The 23,652-nt window shown below is 41.8% G+C and overlaps 1 protein-coding gene across 2 annotated transcripts in view; it reads left to right on the forward strand.

Annotated features, from left to right (window-relative positions):
- LRBA (LPS responsive beige-like anchor protein) overlaps positions 1 to 23,652 on the forward strand; it is a 503,130-nt gene that overhangs the window by 325,752 nt on the left and 153,726 nt on the right. For both annotated transcript variants that reach the window (XM_066573657.1, XM_066573658.1), the window contains 2 exons: positions 16,057 to 16,174; positions 22,182 to 22,284. In XM_066573657.1, coding sequence (XP_066429754.1) covers positions 16,057 to 16,174; positions 22,182 to 22,284 — 221 coding nt within the window. The remainder of the gene's footprint in view (positions 1 to 16,056; positions 16,175 to 22,181; positions 22,285 to 23,652) is intronic.

The following is a 23,652-nucleotide window of genomic DNA, read 5'->3' on the forward strand; positions in this document are numbered from 1 at the left end:
TGTCAGCTGTCAAAAACCGCCAATAGTCGCTGGGTATGGAGCAGACTCTGCTCCAGAGCCTACTCAACACATCTTTTACGACCACATGGCGTATTTCCGTTATTTAGTGGGGAAGGGGTTCAAAACCATTGCAGATTACCTCATAAATGAGTGCCAAAATCAGTCAGAGCAACTTAAAGGACATGACAGATTCCCTTTAAGTGGCAGCCTCTTAATAAATTTGGTGAATATTGGACCTTGTGTGTTCTAGAAACTGAAATGTAAGCCAGCTATGAGCTGGCGTAGATTGTTATAATTTACACCAATTTTTGCTGCAATTCATACTAAATCTGTTCGGCCAAGTGCAACAACGCTCCCTACTTTTAAAAAAGTTTTAAAAAATTGTCGAGCAATTTAGAAAGTAAAGTCACAAATCTCTGTGCAAATAGGGCATGCACCAAAATCTATGCCTTTTTACGCCAGTTTTCTAGCATTTTGCACCTCGCAGGATACAAAGATGACTGCTTAGGCAATTTCCATAGGAGAGCCTGGCCTTCCTAAGCTTCACTTAGGGTATACACTGGTCTTTTGACCCTTCTAGGGCATTTTGGCTTGGCAGGTCAGGGAACTTAGGGGCCTTTCTCCTTTTAGAGGAGACTTGCAACTGGCTGCATCTCTGTGACATACTTTTTTTTTTTTTCTTTTTGCACTTGGTTAAGAGAAACCATGGGCTTTCAGTAGAAAAAGGTGGCTAATGTAAGACTCTCTTCTGATTTTTTTTTTTTTTTCCCTGTGGTTTACTTTATCCGGAGAATAAAAGCTGTAAACTGTCCTCCCCCATTCATGGTGCCTGCCTAGAAGGCCTATATTTTCATTTTGCTTGCTCTAGCCTGAATACCATGAGTCATTCAGGAAAATACTGCTGTCCATGCTTAGTTTTCCTACCGTACTGCTTTTTTTACCGTTTAACAGCTTAATATTTTTTTCTTTTCCTTAACAAAAGGTTCCAGGCAGTTTGTGTAAAAAGGCTCATTCATGATTGCAGGAGAGTTCACCTTTAAGTCTGGAAAAGAGTGAAAAGAGGCTATTTTATACACCACCCTGCTTCCAATCCAATTAAGAGCTCAATAATAGGCGGATTAGAAGAAGTTTACTCCTTAGCTGAAGCAAAGCTTTTCAAGTAGTGTATGTTGATAGCAAAAGGCTATAAGGGGGAAAGCGGAGAGAATTATTGAGATAATAGGCAGTAATCTTAACTCGTCTGATGTTTGCGCTGGCCACAATGTAGCGGACCTTCATAGCCAGGGGAACAATAATTCGGAGTCTTTAACTGTTTTGTTGCTGGGCTTTGGATGTCTTTTCAATTTTCTTCACTTAACTATTGAGTGGTTGTATACTTCAGAAATACCACCCAGCCCAAGACCAATTTTCGATTCAGTTAGTGTGCAGTGTGATCTAGGATTGTTCCATGGCTGAGTTCAAGACGGACTAAAATAGAGATTACATAAAAAATGTGCGGTGGAAAAGCTGCAACAAAGATCTTGTTTTTTTTACCGTACGTGGTGCTAAGAGTATCTAACCGTAAGGCCCAAACTGGGATGTGTTGGATGTGTAAAAATATTAGATTGCCCATTTTTAGATCTACAGCCTGGCTCTGATACTGCTTATGCATGCCACGTGAAATATGAAGTATAAGCAGTAACATATAGTACTACGCAGATATTCAAAGGGTTTTTTTTTTGTTTTTTTTTTTTACATAGGTTTTTCTCTGTAGCTGAGACCTAAGCTTAGGCTCAAAGTAAGGCTGCTGTGTGACAATTGTCACATTGAAAGTGATTCTTGCGCTTGGGTTTATCAACTCTACTAAGTTTAATAAGAGGTTGTGTCCTGCTTAGTGCTCTATGCATATAATCATGGAGAAGCCATGATAAAAAAATCATTGCGTCTTGGAGAAAACGGAAATCGGTGAGGCCATCTATCCCCTCCTGTAGATACATTATCGCTTTTGTTAGACATCCCAATGAAACGTTTTTCTTAACTGAATAGGTCTTTAAAAATAAATTCCATATACACCCACTTAAAGTGTTTGGTTGTTTATATGCAGTAAGTTTCCATCTGCAGTAACAACCCCGATTGTTTCTCCTGTGGCTGAAACACCGGTCCACCTCCTTGAGCATTCAGCGGGCATACATGTGTAGTAGCTCCCCAGCTCTCTGCTGCATAGCGGTCTGTATGTAAAGTGGCCTCATTACATTGCTTATGGTTCTTCGTCAGAGGAGAACTAGAGCATGCGTGGTCGTTCCATTCTGCTACTGTGACAGAGAAGGGCCTCCAGCAGCACTGCCACAGTCTGTTAGCTCAGACTCGCAGATTAGCAATATGTGGAAGTACAGAATAATCCTTAATAGGCTAAATTCCTGGAATTCTGCATATTATGCTTAAATAATATAAATTGGTGGGGGCAGTAAAGAAGGAAATTCAGGGTACATAACATACTGTAGTGCCATTTATTAGGATTGCCTGGAGTGTGTGGGACTATTTTCTGTGCAGGTCTGGAAAGGGGGAAAAACTAGCCCCGGTAAATGTGGGGGCCTAGAGCCGGGCTGCAATGCAGGGGCTTCATTTTTTTGTGAGGCATGTTGCTGCCTACTGACTGAAAATGAAGAGACCGGAGCAGGCTGAACTAGGTCACCGGCTGCAGCAGCAGGTTTACCGGACGTCATAGGCTGACAGCAGCCTCTAAACCGGAGGTTCACAAACATTTTTTGCCCCATAGACCACTTTCCGATTTTCTTTTTATTTATTTATTTTTCCCTGTTTTCTGTAGACCCCCTGCCCGCCTAATATTGAATTTTCCTTAACTTATTAAAAGCAAATCAGAACCTAGTAATTTTCTTACATTACATTAAAACACAAATAATGCTGCTAATGGGAGGGACGAGCCTGATGCTCTGATAGGAATTGTTCAATATTTGGCTTCAAATTAGTGAGGTATAGTCTCAAATCTCCATGTCCAGTGCTTTGCAATCTATTTTTTTTGTAAGAAGATTGGCGATCGCGCTAAAACCCCTTTACACGAAGTATGAAAATGGAAAAGCTATCGAAAACGGTCTTGCGATAGTCCATAATGCAGGATAAGCAACAGGTATGAACAATGCTTTGCTGCCGGTATGAAAACTTATAAAAACTTGCACACAAACATAGCACACCACAAAGCAGATGGGTATAGCTCGTGCAAAACCTCTTTGGCTCTGGCAAATCACGGGAAAGCTTTACTTTACGTAAACGATTTTATGAAATATCAGCGGTCAGTAATTTCTATGCCTGTTATAAGTATTATGTACACAAATGTGTAAGGTGCATTGTCATTTACAGAACGCCTAAATGTTGATAATGACCTGCTAACTGGAGTCTGCTCACGTGGACCCCCGTTAACATCGCGTACACCCCCAAATTTTTTCTTGCTGACATGGAGCCCCAGCAAGTCAAAACCGACCCCTGGGGGACCATAAAAACTGCTCTAAACAATACGTCAGCAGGGAGACCTGAAGCCGTCGGTGGGGGGCTTGTGGAGAGAGGTCAGTATGTTAAGTTGTGGCCACTGGGGAGCTGTTTTTAGAGAACGCTTATCTTAGACTACCCCTTTAATATTTTTTCCAGTCAGTATGTGCTTTTAGACTGTGTTTACTTGTCATGACATCTGTTTTTTTTTTTACATTTTGCTTTATCATTTGCTTTTTATAAGTAGACTTTTCTTTTCCTCTCCACACAGTGTGAACCTGATCTTTCCGGTGGACACGGCAGATTACTGTAGTGTCATAAAACTAATGAATTCAAGTTTAATCACAAAGTGAATGGAGTTTATTGAAAGTTTTTTTTGGTGTGTGTAGCTTGTTGTTTTCAGAAGTGTTACACCTGGTGTAAGTCATCTTCTAGTGATGCTATTGAAGAGTCTTTACACAATTTAAGCTTTTTGCCTGCGGATGAAAGGTGTTCATTGTGTAGAACAACTGGTTATCATTATTTCTAACTATTCCGCTATCATATGATTGTTCTGATCTTTTCTCTCTCATCTGTGCTTAGCATGTAGTGGACTAAATGTTTAATGAGTCAATGTGTTAAAGGCTTCACTTTTCTTCCAATTAACCCCAAGACCACGCTGGCATTTTTGTAAATCCACAGAAGTATTTTGTGAGGCCTAAAGGGTAATCTGTAGGCAGGCTGTGAAGAATGTAAAAAGACTAACCTGCTAACAAACACTGCAATAGGACAAAAAGAGCCTAATCCGTATTATGGTAAATGCAGGCTTAATGTCCTAAAAGAACTTTGCCAGGGAGGACAAAACAATGAGGCTGCACCAATAATAAAAAAACAGAGCTTTTATTTGGACTCCAGAAATTGTCACAGATGAATAACTCATAACATAGAGAAAAGTTACTTTTTAGAGTAGAGCTAAGCTGTGAGTCTGCTAACAAAGGGATGGCTCCCCATTGTGTGCAAGATTTGAGTTTCCACTGTAGCAAAAAAAAAAAATGCGATTGCCTGAAAACACTCAATAAATGTGAACACATCAGTTTAGCCTCATTATACAACACTGCGTCATCACAGCCTTTTAAAAAGGAAGTTTTTGTTCTGTGCATTAGTACAATGTTCTCTTGTCCCTTTAATGTCTTACATAGCCGTGTTCTTGATTTGTGGCATTTGCTGCATTTCTGCCAAATATCAAATAGCATGTTTGGCATAAGGTGTCATGAAAGAATTAATTGGAAGTGACATTGCCCTGGACATTGCTTTGCATGGGTCTTCCATGATCCAGAGGGCAAACATAGAGGAAAGTGGGCCCCATAGCAAGAGCATAATATGGCTTCCTCCCACAGATGTCTTGTTTCCATGCCATTTTTGTAACAGGATATTCTATTTGTTGATCCTCCTACCTATCTTTTGTAGAACAAAAGGGACTGGTGGCCTTTGCCTTACCCTGTGAAGAACGAGCCTTAGGCAGGTTCTAGGCTTTTACTAGAATCATTCACTAAAGGAGAGAGGAAATAAAGAAGCCATTTTGAAGGCTGTACTATATAGAAATATCTTGATATTTAAAGAGGATCTGTCATTACTAGGGATGAGCGAGTATACTCGCTAAAGCAGTACTCGTCCGAGTAATGTGCTTTAGACAAGTATCTCTCTGCTCGTCCCTGAAGATTCGGGGACCGCTGCGGCTGACAGGTGAGTTGCGGCGGGGAGCAGGGGAGAGCGGGGGGAGAGAGGGAGAGAGAGATCTCCCCTCCGTTCCTCCCCGCTATCCCCCGCAGCTCCCCGCGGCGGCACCCGAATCTTTAAGGACGAGCAGTGAGATACTGACGAGTAGTGCTTTAGCGAGTATGCTTGCTCATCCTTAGTCATTACACTATGCTGTTCCATTTAAGGGGACGGATCTGTTGCACTATTGGCCCAAACAGGACAAAACAATATTGTGCTATTTTGCCAATATGGCCTTTTGAAGAATACTGTGGGCAAATAGTTATGCGACCACCGTAGTCATGAGAGGAGCACTCTACGTGCCCTCTTGCTTCTTCCGCTATTGATGGATGCTATGTATACATGCCGATACACTGCAGCTCCCTGTCACTGGTAGGTGAGTGCTTTCCCTATGTATATACCAGGCTCATATATGTCTGCTAAATTATATTTTGACCACCATTTTTCGCGACATTCGGACTAATAGTAGATCGAACCTCTGTCGGGTGAAATATCCACTTTAATGTGCTTCCAAACTAGAGTTTACTTTGAAAGTAAAATATTGGCTGTCTATAGGTAAGTAACACAATGGAACGCAATCTCCTTTCAGAAGCTATAGTTTTGAGCATATTCCAATTTAAGCATGCATATGATCTATTTGTTATATACCATGCTTTGTTTTCAGACCTCTCTAAGCATGTGGATTGTGTATTGAAATCCCAATTTAATTTGTTAATCCCCAAATACATTTAACATAAGAAATATCTAAAAGCGCAGTCTGTATGAACAAATGTTTTGGTTGTGGCTTTTGTGAGCATGAGATGTAGGGTTAGCCCTTTTTGTTCTTTTCTGTCACTTTGATGTGATCATCAGTGGAGCAGAACTTGGGCCACATTCTTAAGAGCTCTCATTAAGCAGCCCATTTGTCCGCGGCCTCATTAATTTGATAAACTCATTTGCTGATAAACGATGACAGGAATATATGACTGGAGAGCTGCATGGAATGAATAATTTTACATCTTTTATTGTGTCTTTAGTTCCTGGCACGATTTGTCCAGTATGTTTCATATATAGAAACAATAAGTGCCCCCTGTTTTCTCCATATAGTTTTGTTACTTAGATGTTTATTAGACTTAATGTATGAATAGGTTGTGCCGGTGGGTTGGACAAAAAAACATAGTTTGCCTGCTTTATATTACTGTATTTATACAAAATGTTATGAATTCTATAATCAACCATGCCCTGTAAAATCATTAAGAACCACACCATCCTCTGGGGTACACGATAGATTATGGTGACATGGTCTTATGTTTTGATGCAAGAAGACATGACTGAGGTCTTCTGTAGAATAAAATTGCAAGACTAGACCAGAGGATATTGGTGCCAACATGTCTGACATAAGACATCAAAGAGAGACAGTCAAGCACGTGCTGTTCATCTACTTCTGTCCTCTTAAGGCCCATTTAGACACAACAGTTATCGCTCAAAATTCACACAAAAGCCGTCTTTTGAGCAATAATCGTTGTCTAACTGCACTGACATCGTTTTCGTTAAACCGTCACTCCTCGTTGTCTTTCAGCATGCTGATGAAAGACAACGACGAGCCTTATCAGCAATTCACAGCGGGATACCGCTCATACTATTGTTTCAACCGTATCCCGCTCCCTGAAAACGGGCTGAGTATATGAAGAACAGAGCTGTCCAGCTGCGTTCTTCATTCCCCGCTCAGAGTGCTCGGCTGTATAACAGCCGGGCGCTCTGAGCAGGGAACAGCTGGATGCAGAAGACAAGTGGGACCACCCTGCTTGTCTTCTGCTTCCTCTGCTTGGAGCGCTTGGCTGTATAACAACCAGGCACTCCGAGCAGAAAACAGCTGGATGCAGAAGACAAGGGGGGCCACCCCGCTTGTCTTCTGTATCTTCCTCTCGGAGCGCTCGGCTGTATAACAGCCGGGCGCTCTGAGCGGGGAACAGCTGGATGCAGAAGACAAGCAGCCCCGCTAGTCTTCTGCATCCCCCACTTGGAGTGCAAGGTGGTCGCTCAACGTTTGAGCGATCACCTTGCACTGTAAATGGACACAACGATTATCGCTCAAAAGTCGCTCAAAAGAGGTCTTTGTTGTCTAAATGGGCCTTTAGTCATCTGCGACCTAAGGAATGAGGGGTCTACCTACCACACAACCGGTTCTGCGGTTCACGGACCTCTTACCACACTTTGTGTTTCGTTGACATATCTCAGCAAATTTTTAACATTAATGTGCATTTAATAATAAGAATTTTAGGTACCCAAACCGTGTGGTATCTACAAGAGCTGGCGAGGCTAAGAATTCTTTTGCATGACACATTTAGGCAAGGTGTTACAGGTCCCCAGGTATTTCAGATGAGTACATCAGTCCGTTTGCTGCGGTCATTTTGGTTGGCACCTTCTCTTTGGTAAAATAAATCGTATGATTTGAACCAAACCGTAAAAACACACATTACTTGGTTGGTAAACAAGCAGGAATGATGAATGAGCTGTGTCGGCAGCCAATAAGCACGCCAGCTCTATTACATACTTTGCTAAAAACTGTACAATTGTAGAGACATTTTATGATCCAGCAACAGTCTACTTACTGAGAAAAGTCTTAAATCATTATGGCTTTTATTTGTGTAATATTCCCTACTTTCCCTTAAATTCACTTTTCTTGACAGTTATGGACATGTTCCCTAATAGCCCTGGCATTTAAAGATAAGCCGGCTTGTAAACAGATTAACTTTTTTAAATAGGCGGCAATTTCATCCACAATAATGTACCAATTCATAAACTAACCATTGCAACCAAAAATTTGAAAACAAGATAAATGACCTATTGTATAATGCCTACTATTAGGCTGACTTGATGGCCCTGTGTTCACCAAGATAAGCCCCTTGTATTATTGCACTGTAATAAAATGAGATCATGTTTTAGCACTACAGATAAAGGAAACATTGGATATATTTAATACTTGGGCTCAAAACACTTAATGTCCATAGCCTCCATAAATACGGCACCCGCTTGCCTGTAAAACAAATTATATTTGCAGGTAATATTTTAATGCAGATTGCTTATAAAAAGAAAAAAGGAAATTAGGTGATTGAAGTTCAATTTGTAGCATGTTATTAACCATTTCCACTTGACTAGATCAGTAAGAGGATAATAGATGAGGGTTTTATTATTACATTTTCTCGAAAATGAAGTGGTATTGGAGATAAGGAGGTGCAAATAATGAAAACCGTACAGTGCAACATCCGTCAGGGCTTCCAGGTCTTTTTGTATGTTGCCTTTATGGGAAGTTTTATTTTTTTCTTCGTATTTTTGGTATTGCTTGTATAAGTGTACAATCATTAGGGTTCAGGCATGTGCCAAGCACAAGGTCCTAGAGAGCGCTCGTCCTTCTGCAGCATTTTAGAATCGTACTGCCTTTTGCAATACACCTCTTGAACCGTAATCATTTCATAATGATGCAACTAAAAATCAGAATTTGCTAGCTGTAGTCATTTTCTGGCATATCTACAGTACAGGAAGTGTGCTTTGGTCATGATATCAAACAGAAGCAGATTCGACAGAGTACCAGATGGTGCAGCAGAATTCCCAATTTCGAAGAACACGTTTCCATTGCTACAGATTTGAATGGCTGTCTGCTTGGCATTGCATATGGTGATTTCTGGCTTTTGTGCCGTTTTTTTCCCCAACACAATCTAAAAGCTTTTGGCAGACGTCTTCCACTTTGTTGCTGAACGGTTATCACTCCTAGATGTTTCTATAATTCACAACGCCACCTCTTTTTATATGACACGGGCTTCTCTAACAGCTAACTTTACTTGACCCGATTTGATGGAAAGGTAGTAATGTCTCCCTGAAAGTCACCAAGCTCTTCACTATTGTCCAAATATTGGCAGTATGAAGGATAACGAATGACCATAATCTTGATTTTATGCATCTGTTGTCATTGGGTGTGATAGATATGGCTGAACCCACTATAGCCTATACTTATGGATGTGTAATATATGAAAAATAAATGTACATTTTGCTTAAAGGAGTATTCTGGTCTTTACCAACTGATTACCTATCCTCTGGTCCTGACCATAATAGGAGTAGGAACTGTAAAAGAAGTGCAGCACTTCCATTGATTTCAGTGAGAACATCCGGTCCTGCTTCACTGACAGCGGGCCGGGCAATGAGCTGATGGGTGGGGATCCCGAACAATGGATCCCTGGAGAGCAACTATCGATGACCTCGCCAAAGGATAGGTCATCAGTTGTAAAGGCCCAGAATACCTCTTTAAGGTCACATTGTATTTTCAGCTAATTTTAATATCCAATTTACAAACGGACTTACAATTTCCCATATTTTAACATGAGGTATTTTTGAGCAATAATTGAGATTTGTGTTACCATATATACTGTGATTGAGTAATTTGAAGGTAACCGTTATCTGCCTTACTGTCACACAGAGCTAATACTGAAGTTATACCAGCAGTAAGGCGTTTATCGATATATTAGTAATCTGTGTTATGGATACCTTTTAACGGTTCTAAAGGTAGATGCGGGGAGAGGGATTTATGGTATTTATTTTGGAAAACTAGCCAGGTCATGTCATAACCGCCCTCTGTGGGAGGTGGTATATGAGGACAGAAGTATCTGGTGATTTATTCCCTATATTGTAGGGAACTGCTGGAATCCCTTTACTCTCCCTGACCTTTCAGTAGGAACAGGAGGAGTTTAATTTATGACCTTTCTGGATTATGCTATTTATGGATTTGAAGATGCTACACGTATTAAAGTCTAAATACTACTTTCTAGAAAATTTTCTTATACAGTTTGCTCTTCTCGGTCTAATCTGGCATTGTTGTAGTACTCTTATAAGGATAATAGTAATAGTGCAATTCTCTCACAGCCCTGTGGAGAGCATGGTACACCTTGATTAACTATCTCTTAATATGTCACCTTTTAAAGAAAGTGTCAATTTAGTTTAACCACTTAATCTACTTCTAACGCTTGGTTGAAGCTATGAAGACCAGTCTAAACATACTTTTGCTTTATCTTGTACTGCTGTCATGACCCCAAAATTGCCAATTTTTTTTTGCCTCTTATACAGTATACAACTTAGTGAACCCCATCTGATAGGTGTTCAGCTGACTAAGACTGGTCCTAGGTTTGTTGTACCAGTCCTTTTAAAAGCCACCCTATGCCTATTGATTGACGTCCCCATTTCTTTTTATAACGCTTGCTATCACCAGCTCACAGAAGGGTATTTTGCTTGTATTTTGTGTTTTTAATATTTGGAAGTCAAAACTAGCCACGGAATCTACACATAGAAAAACTATAATGGAATCGTTTGGACCAACTCCCTGTTTTGGATCGCAAATACTGATTCAGAATGCGATCAAGTAGAAAAGGTGTGCATGTACATTAAATATACCTCTCTGGAGAATTTGCAGGAAGTGGAACTTTAGAACTTTTTAATTATGGTGAATTATCAATTAGTAGTCTAGTATAAAGAGTAAATCTTGCTGTTTATATGCAAAACATGGTGGCCATGATGCAAAGTTGCATGTTAAGATTCTACTGTAATGCTCTTCCTGATGAGTTCTACATTCTGTATGGCTTTCGTTTGTGGATTTCCACCTAATTATTGTATTTTTTTAACTCTATTAGTATCTTAAAGTTTATTAAGATTTGAAACAAAACAGCAAGTCAAGACAGGCTGAAATATTTACAGACTTGAGCTTCTAGGTGCCTTCATCCGGCAGAAATATTACGGAATGAAATAGGAATTTTGCTTGTTGTAAATCTGTCTTTCCACATAAGCTTTCAAAGAAATAGCTTTACCCATCTAAGGCCGCATCAATTTGCCATTCTCTGCTTCATGTATCAAATGGTGTTCTAAGAAAATATCAATATCATTGGTTAATATAAATGAAATTAATTTTTAAAGCCAGACTAAAGGTTGACACCTGAAAAATTGCATTGCCTTGCAGAAGAAGCATTTCTGTCCTCTTGTGAAATTTCAGGCCAAGAGGTCAAGTAATTTTCCCAGTCTTCAATGGGATCTAGTGAAATATGAACTTCATTGTCACCCAGCCCCACAGTGATGAGATAAAATGAGCTGATACATCATTTGCTGGAGCATTATCATCTCCTCCGGTAATCGGGAGAGAAGACATCAGCTGTTGCAAACTACCAGTCCGTGTTACATACCCAGTAATAACATCCCAGATCTTTACACTGTTGTCATCAAATTAACTTTAATCCCTTCACTCAGTTAATGAATGTCCAATTTTTGTTATTTCTGTTCTGATGGCAAACCTTTTCCATTCAATTACTTGATCCCTGATCTCAAGCAACGTGTTTTTCCTCATATCTCTTCATGCTTGGAGCATGTTGGGCTTTAATTCAGCTGGCTTAATGTGTAAGAACACCACAGTGGAAGAATGTACCTGATCACTTTGGTCTGTGTTTAATTGCTTTTAGTCAGCTACTGTAAGTTGCATGCGGTAGTGCTCTCATTGACATTAGCCACTCTTGTAATTGGCCTCCTGTGGAAATACAGTATTTCGACTCTGACCTGCAAAGTGCTAGTCAAAGTCTCCAGGTTCACTCACCACTTCAGTTGTAATAGCTGCTCATTTATTACAACAGCCAACAAATCCATCATCATTGAATGGCAAAGTTTTTCCCTGCCATTGAGCATTCCATATCCATGTTAGGATGTAGAGATGAGTGAACCTACTCGGCCACACCCCTTTTTCGCCCGAGCGCCACGATTTTCGAGTACTTCCGTACTCGGGCGAAAAGATTCGGGGGCGCCGTGGGTGAGTGGGGGGTTGCAGCGGGGAGTGGGGGGGGAGAGGGAGAGAGAGAGGGCTCCCCCCTGTTCCCCGCTGCTGCGCCCCCCGAATCTTTTCACCCGAGTACTGATGTACTCGAAAATTGCGGTGCTCGATCGAGTAATTACTCGAAACGAGTAGGTTCGCTCATCTCTATTAGGATGAGATGATTCATTTGATACTGCCTTCTCTCTTCTGCTTAAACAGTGTCCTTCACATCCTGTGGCTTTTTCTCAAGCTTGGTGCCAGTTGCAGACATTCTAACGATATACATGCCATATATGGTGTCCTACAATTTTTTTGAAGTAGCTTGCCATGTTGTTCGTTTCTAGGTCGAAACATATTTTGGCCTCAATCACAGAAAGGGGAAGATAAAAACAGGCAGAAAAATCCTAGAAAGTGGCCATATACTTACTGATATACTGATACAGGAGGGCAGGCATATACACCACTTATCCCCCAACATGCATACAGCCAAACTGCTAAATGGAGGACCAAACTACACATTTGAAGGACACTAATGAGCAGCCACTCACACACCATCCTTATATTGAGGGGGGTGGCTGCATAGTGCTACACAAAAAATATACAGGTTGTCAGACTACATGGTATCTGTAGTGAAGCATGCATGCTTAAAACCTATTATTGACGCCATGTTTCGATCCAGTGGGTTGCCCTGCACCCCACAGGTGAACCACACTGCCACCCTGGGTTCCCCTGGCATTCAAAGCCGTACTGCATGTTTCTGATAAATACTGATAGATGCAAGGTATTAGTTGATATTTTGGCCAAAATACGTGAGCTCACAACCCATCGTCAACGGACCTCGCTTATTGAGAGTCCCTGTGCTAACCTGAATCAAAAATGTTTTGGCCTTAGGTGCGCACTTAAATTTTACTTAATCTTTGCTTTCTGTAACTTTTTTAAAATAATTTTTTTGCATCAATACAGTAATATGGGTTCATGTTTTTTTTGCGGACAGGTTGTAGTATCTACTACACATCATCTTGGGGTATGCATATGTGATATTTAATTTTTATGAATCGAAACCATAGAGAACAGTTTTGCCTTTGCAAGGAGCAATTTTGAGAGCCTTTTGTCACATGCAAGGCTTTCCCTATAGTGATGCCAGCCCTGGTAATTATGGCACCAGAGAGTCAATCATTACAGATAAATTGCTGCAGTCTGCTTTGGGTATAGCACTGAATAGGTTAACTGTTAACTTTTCACTTAGATTCCCGCAGTTGTAGAGGTAGTATGAATCTGCACTGCAGCAGTTCCGCTGTTGATGACACGGCCACAGTGGCAGTGCCCAAATAATCACCTTGTGTGTCAATGTGCCTTTAGGCCCTAGATGTACTATTTTGTGAAGATTGGGAGGAGTGTAGAAACACACTTTTTAGATTATAATCCATAAATTAAGAATGAACATTTTGCAGTGTTTCTTGCATATTGAATAAAATATTCTAGAGTGTTTTTCTAAAGCTATTTTAGAGGTGATCAAGGAGCTTTATCATTACACATGCCGTTATTGTCCATGGTTATATTGCTGTGTAATAATTTCTAGGCATATATTACAATTGTTTTTTTACTTGAGCTGATAATGTCTGAGGATAGGTGGTCATGGTAACTGGGGACAACTATTTAAGGTGCTATCCTACATAAGACAGTCTTACATCTAATCCAATTTTAATTGAACTCAAGAGACTTTGAAGTGCTGATGTAGACAAGGGTGATGGTGGAGCGAGACCTCTCTTGAAGCTAATCTGTTTTGATAGGATCAACAATTATTTTGAAGTAACTGACGATTGGTGCTTTTTCACCAAGGCAGAACATTAGTAGGAGGCCATAGTTTACATATGTGCAAACTGAGCCAATTGTACTGTCACTATGTTGTTACAAATAATAGAAACCTTGCCATGCAAGTCCTATTTTCCACAATATAGAATATTTGCATGTGTTTGTAAACAATTCTTATAAACAAATTTAGAGTTGTCCTTTGTCCCTTTTTGTATTCTCATTTTCCAGGCTAACCCAACCAAGCCACTAGGTTGCAGCATTCGTCCACAAAGTTTAATCTGAACTCTTCTTTTCTGAAGTTCTCTCTAATACTGTGGTTTTACAGGATACCTGTGTCTAGCTATCAATAAATTAGAGATGAGCGAGCACCCAAATGCTCAGGTCCACGTTATTCGAGTCGAGCTTTTCGTAAAATTCGAGAGCTGTACAATGGGAGACTCGAGCATTTTTGTATGTGGGACGCCAGGTGCCGAGCTTTTTTTTTTTCTTGGTTCGTTCCTCTCTCCCTCTCTCCCGACAAAAAATTTGCCATTGACTCGCGCGGCGGGGAGGGGCCAAAAACTGAGGCGGGGGTCGAACACGGCTTGATGCTCGTTCAAGTAACGAGCACCATCGAGTACACTAATACTCGAACGACCATGAAGCTCGACAGAGTAGGTTTGCTCAACTTTACAATAAATGTTCTTACAAAATACCCGAGTGACAAGCTAGCGGTGATCTGCCTGTGTGAATGCTCTGCACAAGTGCTAAAAACCTAGTGGTGACTTCAGCGCTTGTGCAATTATTTAGACTACTGTTGTCCTGTCTAAATGAGACAATACTCTTTAAGAGTGTTGTATCAGAATCACCATATCCTAGAATAGGAAATAAAGTCTGATTGGTGGGGAACTCACCAATGAGACTGCCACTGCTCCAGAAAACTTGGGTCCTGTGTTGTCTTCGCCTCACTGCACACCCTCAGTGAGGAGGAGATTGAATGGAGAGGCAACCGAACATGCTCTTACTCTATTCATTTTAATGGGACTACCAGAGATAGCAAAGTGAAAGCACTTAGCAATTTCCATGAGTCCCATTGAAATGAATGAAGCACCAGAGTATGTGCTTGTCCACTGCTCTATTTAAGCCCCTCTTCACTGCAGGGTGGGAGTGCATTGATGAGGAGAAAGTGGACATGGGACCACTGCTCTCGGGATCATTGGGTATCTCAGTGGTGAGGCGAGACCCCACCAATCAGATTTTTATTTTTTATATGTTTATTTATTTAAAAGTTTTGCATATAAAAGACATTAAACACAAACACTCCCCCACCCCCACTTATGAAATGGTCACCTGATATTACACATTATACATGTGATAAAGTATACCTTTAAAACATTTTAGTATGAATATAGTTATTAATGGTATTACCTAAGAATATAAATGTTGAGTCACATAGTCCACCCTAATTAAATTATAAACTGACTACTGAGTACCAAGGAACCAAGAAGAGGAAAAACAAAGAGCATAAAGTATGCATACATCGTTAAATGTTTACAAGTGACCGATCCATCAGAGCTACAACCAAATCATGTGTTTACACCATTCTCATACCTTGCAACTACTCCAATATCTCTTTCAGCATTCGCCTTGCTATTGACTGTAGTCTAGAAGGTGAACAATCTGGTGTTAACTAAGGTTTCATTGGGTACTTTGGGCATATCGATTCAACGTCACACACATTATTAGCTGTGATAAACTCTGGGTTTCACCTATAGATGCTAAGTGGGTCAGTTTCAATACTTCAGATCGGGGCTCATTGGCATGAGTAATCGCTGTAAATACTCTAGAAGGATTTGTTGTACCCTTCAGATTTCTGTTCATCAGACTTATTACTTCAATTCTTAGATTACCTATTTAAGCAAATCTAGAAACACATGGAAAAATGTGGAAAATGGAGCTCTAACTGCTGTAAAGAAAAGAATTACATTTTGAACCTATAAAAAATTTTTAAAAATGCTGCTCAAAGACCTTTACTTTAAAGTTTGACTTGAAGATGTGTGATTGTAAAGACCAGTTTGCAGAAACCTATACTTTAAGGTAATAGTAGTTGTAGTAAATACAAACCGTTGTAGATCATGCTATATCCTATTTGTTAGGTTGGTGAATTTACCTTATACAGCACACGTTTTAAGTATTCGTACATTTTTGTCTTTCAGATTCTTAGCTATACAGAGGGAGTTCATGGAAAATGGCTTTTCACAGAGATTCGCGCCATATTTTCCCGACGCTATCTTCTGCAAAATTCAGCGCTGGAATTATTCATGGCAAACAGAGGTAAATACATCATGGAATTATCCAGTTCTGCGGGCTCTTATTCTGACAACTCCTTTTGCATTGACTTGGGTACAGTAATAGTTTGTAATCATGTTTTGCGTACCTTTATAGTATCGGTTTCAAAAATTGTTTATCCAATTGGTTAACCACAGAAATAAAAAATACTATACATCCTGATAATGTGTTGTTAGTATGTAGGCAGACATTCACTTATTTTGTCATGAAAAGTGTTTTGCATGCATACAGGCATGTTCAATCATTAAATTTAAAGGGATTCTGTCAGCACAATTTTCCATTTTGGCTGGCAGCGTAGCGCTATGTACCACATGGCACACGAACTAAGCATATGTTGGTAAAAAGTACATTTATTTCAATAAAATATTATTTTTATAATATGGTGTTGTATATGCAGTATGGCCCACCTCGCATTACAGATTTGAACTGCCTGGGCCCTGAGTCATGCTGTCTAGCCTTTCGTTAACGTCAACGCAATCAGCCAAGAAATCCCACACTTGCACTGTGTAGCTGTCTGACCCATCTGAAAGAGCAGATGTGCACTGAAGCTGAGGTGCAAATACAGCAGACACCTCCGCTTCAGTGTATGGCCCCCTGCACATGGGTGGAAATTCTGTGGCGGGATTTCTCGCAGAATTTCCGCCCGTGGAAGCTGCCATAGGATTGCATTTAAAAAACGCAATCCTAGGCGGACGGCAGCGATTTGTCCACGAGAAATCTCAAGCGGAAAGCAAATCGCGGCATGCTCCATTTCTGTGCGGGTCTCGCAGAGGCACATGCGCCGACACATCAGAGAGCCGGAGCCGTGGGAGAAGGTGCGACCCGCACTGGTCCCTGCAGGGGCGTGTATCGAGTCCCGCTGCAAGAATTCTCACAGCGGGATCCGACCCGGCCGTCTGCAGGCGGCCATATGTGTCCACTTCTGCGTGGGTCAGACAGCTGCACAGTGGGAAGATGGGATTTTACTGCTGTTTGCACTGACATCAGTGGCATAGGGTGGTGCTGGATTGGTGAAGGGTTGCGACAATAGGTTAGAGGTCATGATTCGGGGCTCAGTCGAATTGCTTCTGGGACTCGAAGCGACCAATTTGCACAATGTGGCACCAGATTATAAAAGTAAGATTTTCCTGCAATGAATAATCTTCTCCTTTCTACAAACATATGCTCAGTTTGTGTGCCATGTGGCACATAGCGCTATGCTGCCAGCCAAAATTGAAAATTGTGGTGACAGAATCCCTTTAATGAAGCAGAAGCTTAAACACATAGAATCTGATTTGATCACACAGATTTCGTCTTAGTAAACAATCAGAATTTCCATAATAAAACTGAATTATCATTTTCTATTGCATGTATATAGAATATGTTCCACAGTTATAAACATCTGTTTCACAATGCATACAAACAAAAGTATAGCAGAGGAAGTGCATTTAGTGTTCCCAAATGTGGAAAGAAGAGTTTGTGTCCCAGTCCCATAAAATACATTATTTAAGTAGGATTCCTGAAAGTAATATAGATAAACATGGATGTCAAGAAATAAAATGTGATGTGCAGTTACATCTCCAGTACTTAGTGGAATTCATGTATTTACACATAGTACAGAATTTAGGATTGTGTTAGATGGAAGATCTCACATCAGTCATTCACTTATTTACATAGTTGTATTTGCAGTTAGTACTGTCACATTTTATCAGTTACCCCTACTGCCAAAATCGTGTAGCACACCATAGTACAAACCACTAAAATATATAATATACTATGGAGCTACTTCCACTTTAGTTCATCCTTCAGATACATTTAGGAATCCTGTCAGGCACTCTGTTAACTTTAGTAGAGCTCAAATGCAGACAGAAATTTAGTTGCTATGAGCTGTAAGCGCTTGACGCTCATTTTAGCGATTGGTTTGAATCCCAGTGCTCAACTATTGTTTTACCTTCCTTGTTAAAAATAACTGGTCCTCCTTAGTTAACTTTTTGTCCTTTGGGGCATACTATATTGAGTATGAAACAGAAATGCTTCCTGTAGAAGTACATTTATTGCAAACTTGGCAACAACATAAAAAAAAAATCACAAAACTGAAAAAATGCAGTGAAGGGAAAAGAGTTAGGGCTCAGTCACACGGGCGCATCGGCACCCGTACACTGGCGCCGACGTGCCCGTGTGACTGACAGTTAGAAGACGGGCGTACCTGAAGACGGCCGCGTCTCTCCAGCGCTGATGAAAGAACACATGACCGGCAATGAAGCCGGTCACATGTTCTTCCTCCCGGCGCTGCAGAGAGAAGTCAATTTTCAGGTACGGCAATCTGCTGGCTGCAGTAACACGGACGCCGATGCGCCCGTGTGACTGAGCCCTCATAGGTAGCAATATCATAGTGGGCAGTTAGTACATGGGTAGCTTGCAACTTCAAGTTTAGCAAATTGATAAAGCTGCAATTTTAAAATAATCCAACAGGAATAACCAACATTCTACCTTTTTTCATTACTCTAAAAATCTCATAGGTCGTCTTCCACTTTTTCAAATAAACATTTAATAGATGCCCTCTGCAATGTGTATCTCACTCGTAATTATTAGGAAATTATAGCAGCAGTGTTTCTGGTGGTGCAATGAGCCAAACAGCTCTGCTACATGCATGTCACACACACACAGCTCTGCTACATGCATGTCACACACACACAGCTCTGCTACATGCATGTCACACACACACAGCTCTGCTACATGCATGTCACACACACACAGCTCTGCTACATGCATGTCACACACACACAGCTCTGCTACATGCATGTCACACACACACAGCTCTGCTACATGCATGTCACACACACACAGCTCTGCTACATGCATGTCACACACACACAGCTCTGCTACATGCATGTCACACACACACAGCTCTGCTACATGCATGTCACACACACACAGCTCTGCTACATGCATGTCACACACACACAGCTCTGCTACATGCATGTCACACACACACAGCTCTGCTACATGCATGTCACACACACACAGCTCTGCTACATGCATGTCACACACACACAGCTCTGCTACATGCATGTCACACACACACAGCTCTGCTACATGCATGTCACACACACACAGCTCTGCTACATGCATGTCACACACACACAGCTCTGCTACATGCATGTCACACACACACAGCTCTGCTACATGCAGGTCACACACACACAGCTCTGCTACATGCAGGTCACACACACACAGCTCTGCTACATGCAGGTCACACACACACAGCTCTGCTACATGCAGGTCACACACACACAGCTCTGCTACATGCAGGTCACACACACACAGCTCTGCTACATGCAGGTCACACACACACAGCTCTGCTACATGCAGGTCACACACACACAGCTCTGCTACATGCAGGTCACACACACACAGCTCTGCTACATGCAGGTCACACACACACAGCTCTGCTACATGCAGGTCACACACACACAGCTCTGCTACATGCACGTCACACACACACAGCTCTGCTACATGCAGGTCACACACACACAGCTCTGCTACATGCACGTCACACACACACAGCTCTGCTACATGCACGTCACACACACACAGCTCTGCTACATGCACGTCACACAAACACAGCTCTGCTACATGCACGTCACACACACACAGCTCTGCTACATGCACGTCACACACACACAGCTCTGCTACATGCACGTCACACACACAGCTCTGCTACATGCACGTCACACACACACAGCTCTGCTACATGCACGTCGCACACACACAGCTCTGCTACATGCACGTCGCACACACACAGCTCTGCTACATGCACGTCGCACACACACAGCTCTGCTACATGCACGTCGCACACACACAGCTCTGCTACATGCACGTCGCACACACACAGCTCTGCTACATGCACGTCGCACACACACAGCTCTGCTACATGCACGTCGCACACACACAGCTCTGCTACATGCACGTCGCACACACACAGCTCTGCTACATGCACGTCGCACACACACAGCTCTGCTACATGCACGTCGCACACACACAGCTCTGCTACATGCACGTCGCACACACACAGCTCTGCTACATGCACGTCGCACACACACAGCTCTGCTACATGCACGTCGCACACACACAGCTCTGCTACATGCACGTCGCACACACACAGCTCTGCTACATGCACGTCGCACACACACAGCTCTGCTACATGCACGTCGCACACACACAGCTCTGCTACATGCACGTCGCACACACACAGCTCTGCTACATGCACGTCGCACACACAGCTCTGCTACATGCACGTCGCACACACAGCTCTGCTACATGCACGTCGCACACACACAGCTCTGCTACATGCACGTCACACACACACAGCTCTGCTACATGCACGTCACACACACACAGCTCTGCTACATGCACGTCACACACACACAGCTCTGCTACATGCACGTCACACACACAGCTCTGCTACATGCACGTCACACACACACACAGCTCTGCTACATGCACGTCACACACACACACAGCTCTGCTACATGCACGTCACACACACACAGCTCTGCTACATGCACGTCACACACACACACACAGCTCTGCTACATGCACGTCACACACACACACACAGCTCTGCTACATGCACGTCACACACACACACACACACAGCTCTGCTACATGCACGTCACACACACACACACACACAGCTCTGCTACATGCACGTCACACACACACACACACAGCTCTGCTACATGCACGTCACACACACACAGCTCTGCTACATGCACGTCACACACACACAGCTCTGCTACATGCACGTCACACACACACAGCTCTGCTACATGCACGTCACACACACAGCTCTGCTACATGCACGTCACACACACACACAGCTCTGCTACATGCACGTCACACACACACACAGCTCTGCTACATGCACGTCACACACACACAGCTCTGCTACATGCACGTCACACACACACACACAGCTCTGCTACATGCACGTCACACACACACACACAGCTCTGCTACATGCACGTCACACACACACACACAGCTCTGCTACATGCACGTCACACACACACACACACACAGCTCTGCTACATGCACGTCACACACACACACACACACAGCTCTGCTACATGCACGTCACACACACACACACACAGCTCTGCTACATGCACGTCACACACACAGAGCTCTGCCGCATGCATTCTTCATCCCATACAACAGGGATCACAACCAGCACAGCATAGTCCTGCACACACTGATCACCGCCTGATTCAGGATTCCTCACACACAGGTGACTGATCACATGACAGTGAAATCACAGGTCCTTAAAGCACATGGCTTTAGGCTTTCCATGTTTTATTACCTTTAAGGACATCACGGTCATGTGATCAAGGGCGGAGTATGTAACCCACACGGTCACTCACAGACAGGTGGTCTTTAGTATTTTGAATAGCCGCTTTGTTGCTGAAAAACATGTCTGCAGTCAATACAGTGCTTAATAGTCCATGTAGTCCGTGCTGTTTATTGTTTACAGCGGGAGGTACTTATAATGAGGCTGTAGACATTAAAATAATGTCTGCTGATTCCACCAATTTCAGGCAACAATCTAATGTGCATGGCGGTGTCCAGACTCTTCTTCCAACGGCTGGATGAAGAGGACTGCTGGATCATCTAATATGTATGGTGATGACCCAACTCTCCTTTGCTGACAGTTGTAGTTTGAAAGAATATTCAGGTATGTTGACTTTCAACATGCTGGATACTTTAGTTCTTAGGGGAGTTAAGCAGCCTCTAAGTGTCTTGCAGTAGCTTACTCCCCTCTCCCTATTGAGAACACATATACCAAGCTGAGTGTGCATGTGTATGGGAGATCAGAAGCAATACCTGTCAGCTGAACTAATTTACGTCGGACTGGTATCTAAAGTCTATGGCCAGATTTAGACCCTCAGCATTAATGGCAACACAAGTATAACATAGTGTGACTTTTTGTGTTTCTGTCTTCTATGTACAGTGTCTGTTATGTTCAACTTCCCCGACCAGACTACTGTGAAAAAGGTCGTTCATTGTCTCCCCAGAGTTGGAATTGGCACGAATTTTGGTCTTCCTCAAACCAGGTAATCTTTGGTGAACCAACAATTATATATTGTGGAATTACATTAATTTGGATTTCTTGCATACATAGAAATCTGTAATCATTGTGCTAAGTATTTTATTGCGTATTGTGTTTTGTATATTAAGAATTTGTTTAGGCTTTTATTATGGCCCTGTCGTCTGTAGGTGATTGTGCTTTGTAAATTAGAGCTGCTTTACCTATCTTTAGCTTATTGGCTTTAGTTTATAGGTCTCCAGTTGAAAACTTTATACTCTCAAACTCAACATTATTATGAACTCTATTCCTGTGCAGCTTATATGAGAATGCGGAAATCATTGGTGGTATTTGCATATTTCCTTATATGAAGTAGTTGTTTGTTTTTGAGTTTAATTATATAGTATAAATAGTGATGTGAATTCGAACATAAAAATTGGAGCCCTTCTTCTGCTATTATTCTGTGTTCAGTGAGGATATTCTATGTATGCATAATGCATGTACTCATTATAAATATCCATAAAAGAAAGTGCACAGGCAATAACCGTTAAAATGCCGTATCACATGCACACTTCTGTGATTTATGGCGCCAGAAAATAAGTGTATATATCCATGAATGTACCACTGCATTGTCTACTTTATGGTCTCAAGATATACAAAGATTTTGTCTTACACAAACATTAAAATGAAGTACGACCAGCATACTAATGCACTAAAATTCATTTATTTCGTCAAACCATAGTTCAGATATTCTCTGATAAACTGGCATCTATCTGGCCTCCATAATTTTGAATTAACAGAATTTTACAGTAGTTGCTGGGTGTATTTTGTCACTATGCCTTATAAAGCTACATCCACACTGCTTTTGGGAATCAACTCTCCCATTTATTAAAGAGACACTGTCAGCGCAGAACAGCACCGTAAACTGGTTATGGTGCAGTCGGGGTGTTGGTTGTGGTTTTTATACTCTTGCTGCCCAGTTCCTGAAGTGTCTTCCCATGAAGTCTGTATGCAATCTGAAGCTTGACTCTTTTTTTTCCAGACCGCTATGTGTGTGCTCTCCCATAGACTTCTACAGGAGAGCACATGCACAGCAGTCTGAAGAGTCACATTTGCAGACTGCATGCAAACCTCACAGGAGGACACTGTGCACTAATTTTATGAAGAAGGTAAGAAAAAACTGGAAATAAGGTCCACCCCCTAGATGTAGAGGCACATACACAAATCTTTCGTCAAGTCTTTCTCCCGCTGTTTGAGCGTGTACTCACGGCAATACTTAAGAAGCATTGTATTGCTTCGGAACGCGTTCTATCTTCTAAGCTGGTTTTATTAAATAAAAACAGATTTTTTTCATGATTTTAAGATTTTTGTATGTACATCTAAGGCTGGATTCACA

The sequence above is a fragment of the Eleutherodactylus coqui genome, chromosome 7, assembly GCF_035609145.1.
Source record: "Eleutherodactylus coqui strain aEleCoq1 chromosome 7, aEleCoq1.hap1, whole genome shotgun sequence".
In the NCBI taxonomy this organism is placed as follows: Eukaryota; Metazoa; Chordata; class Amphibia; order Anura; family Eleutherodactylidae; genus Eleutherodactylus; species Eleutherodactylus coqui.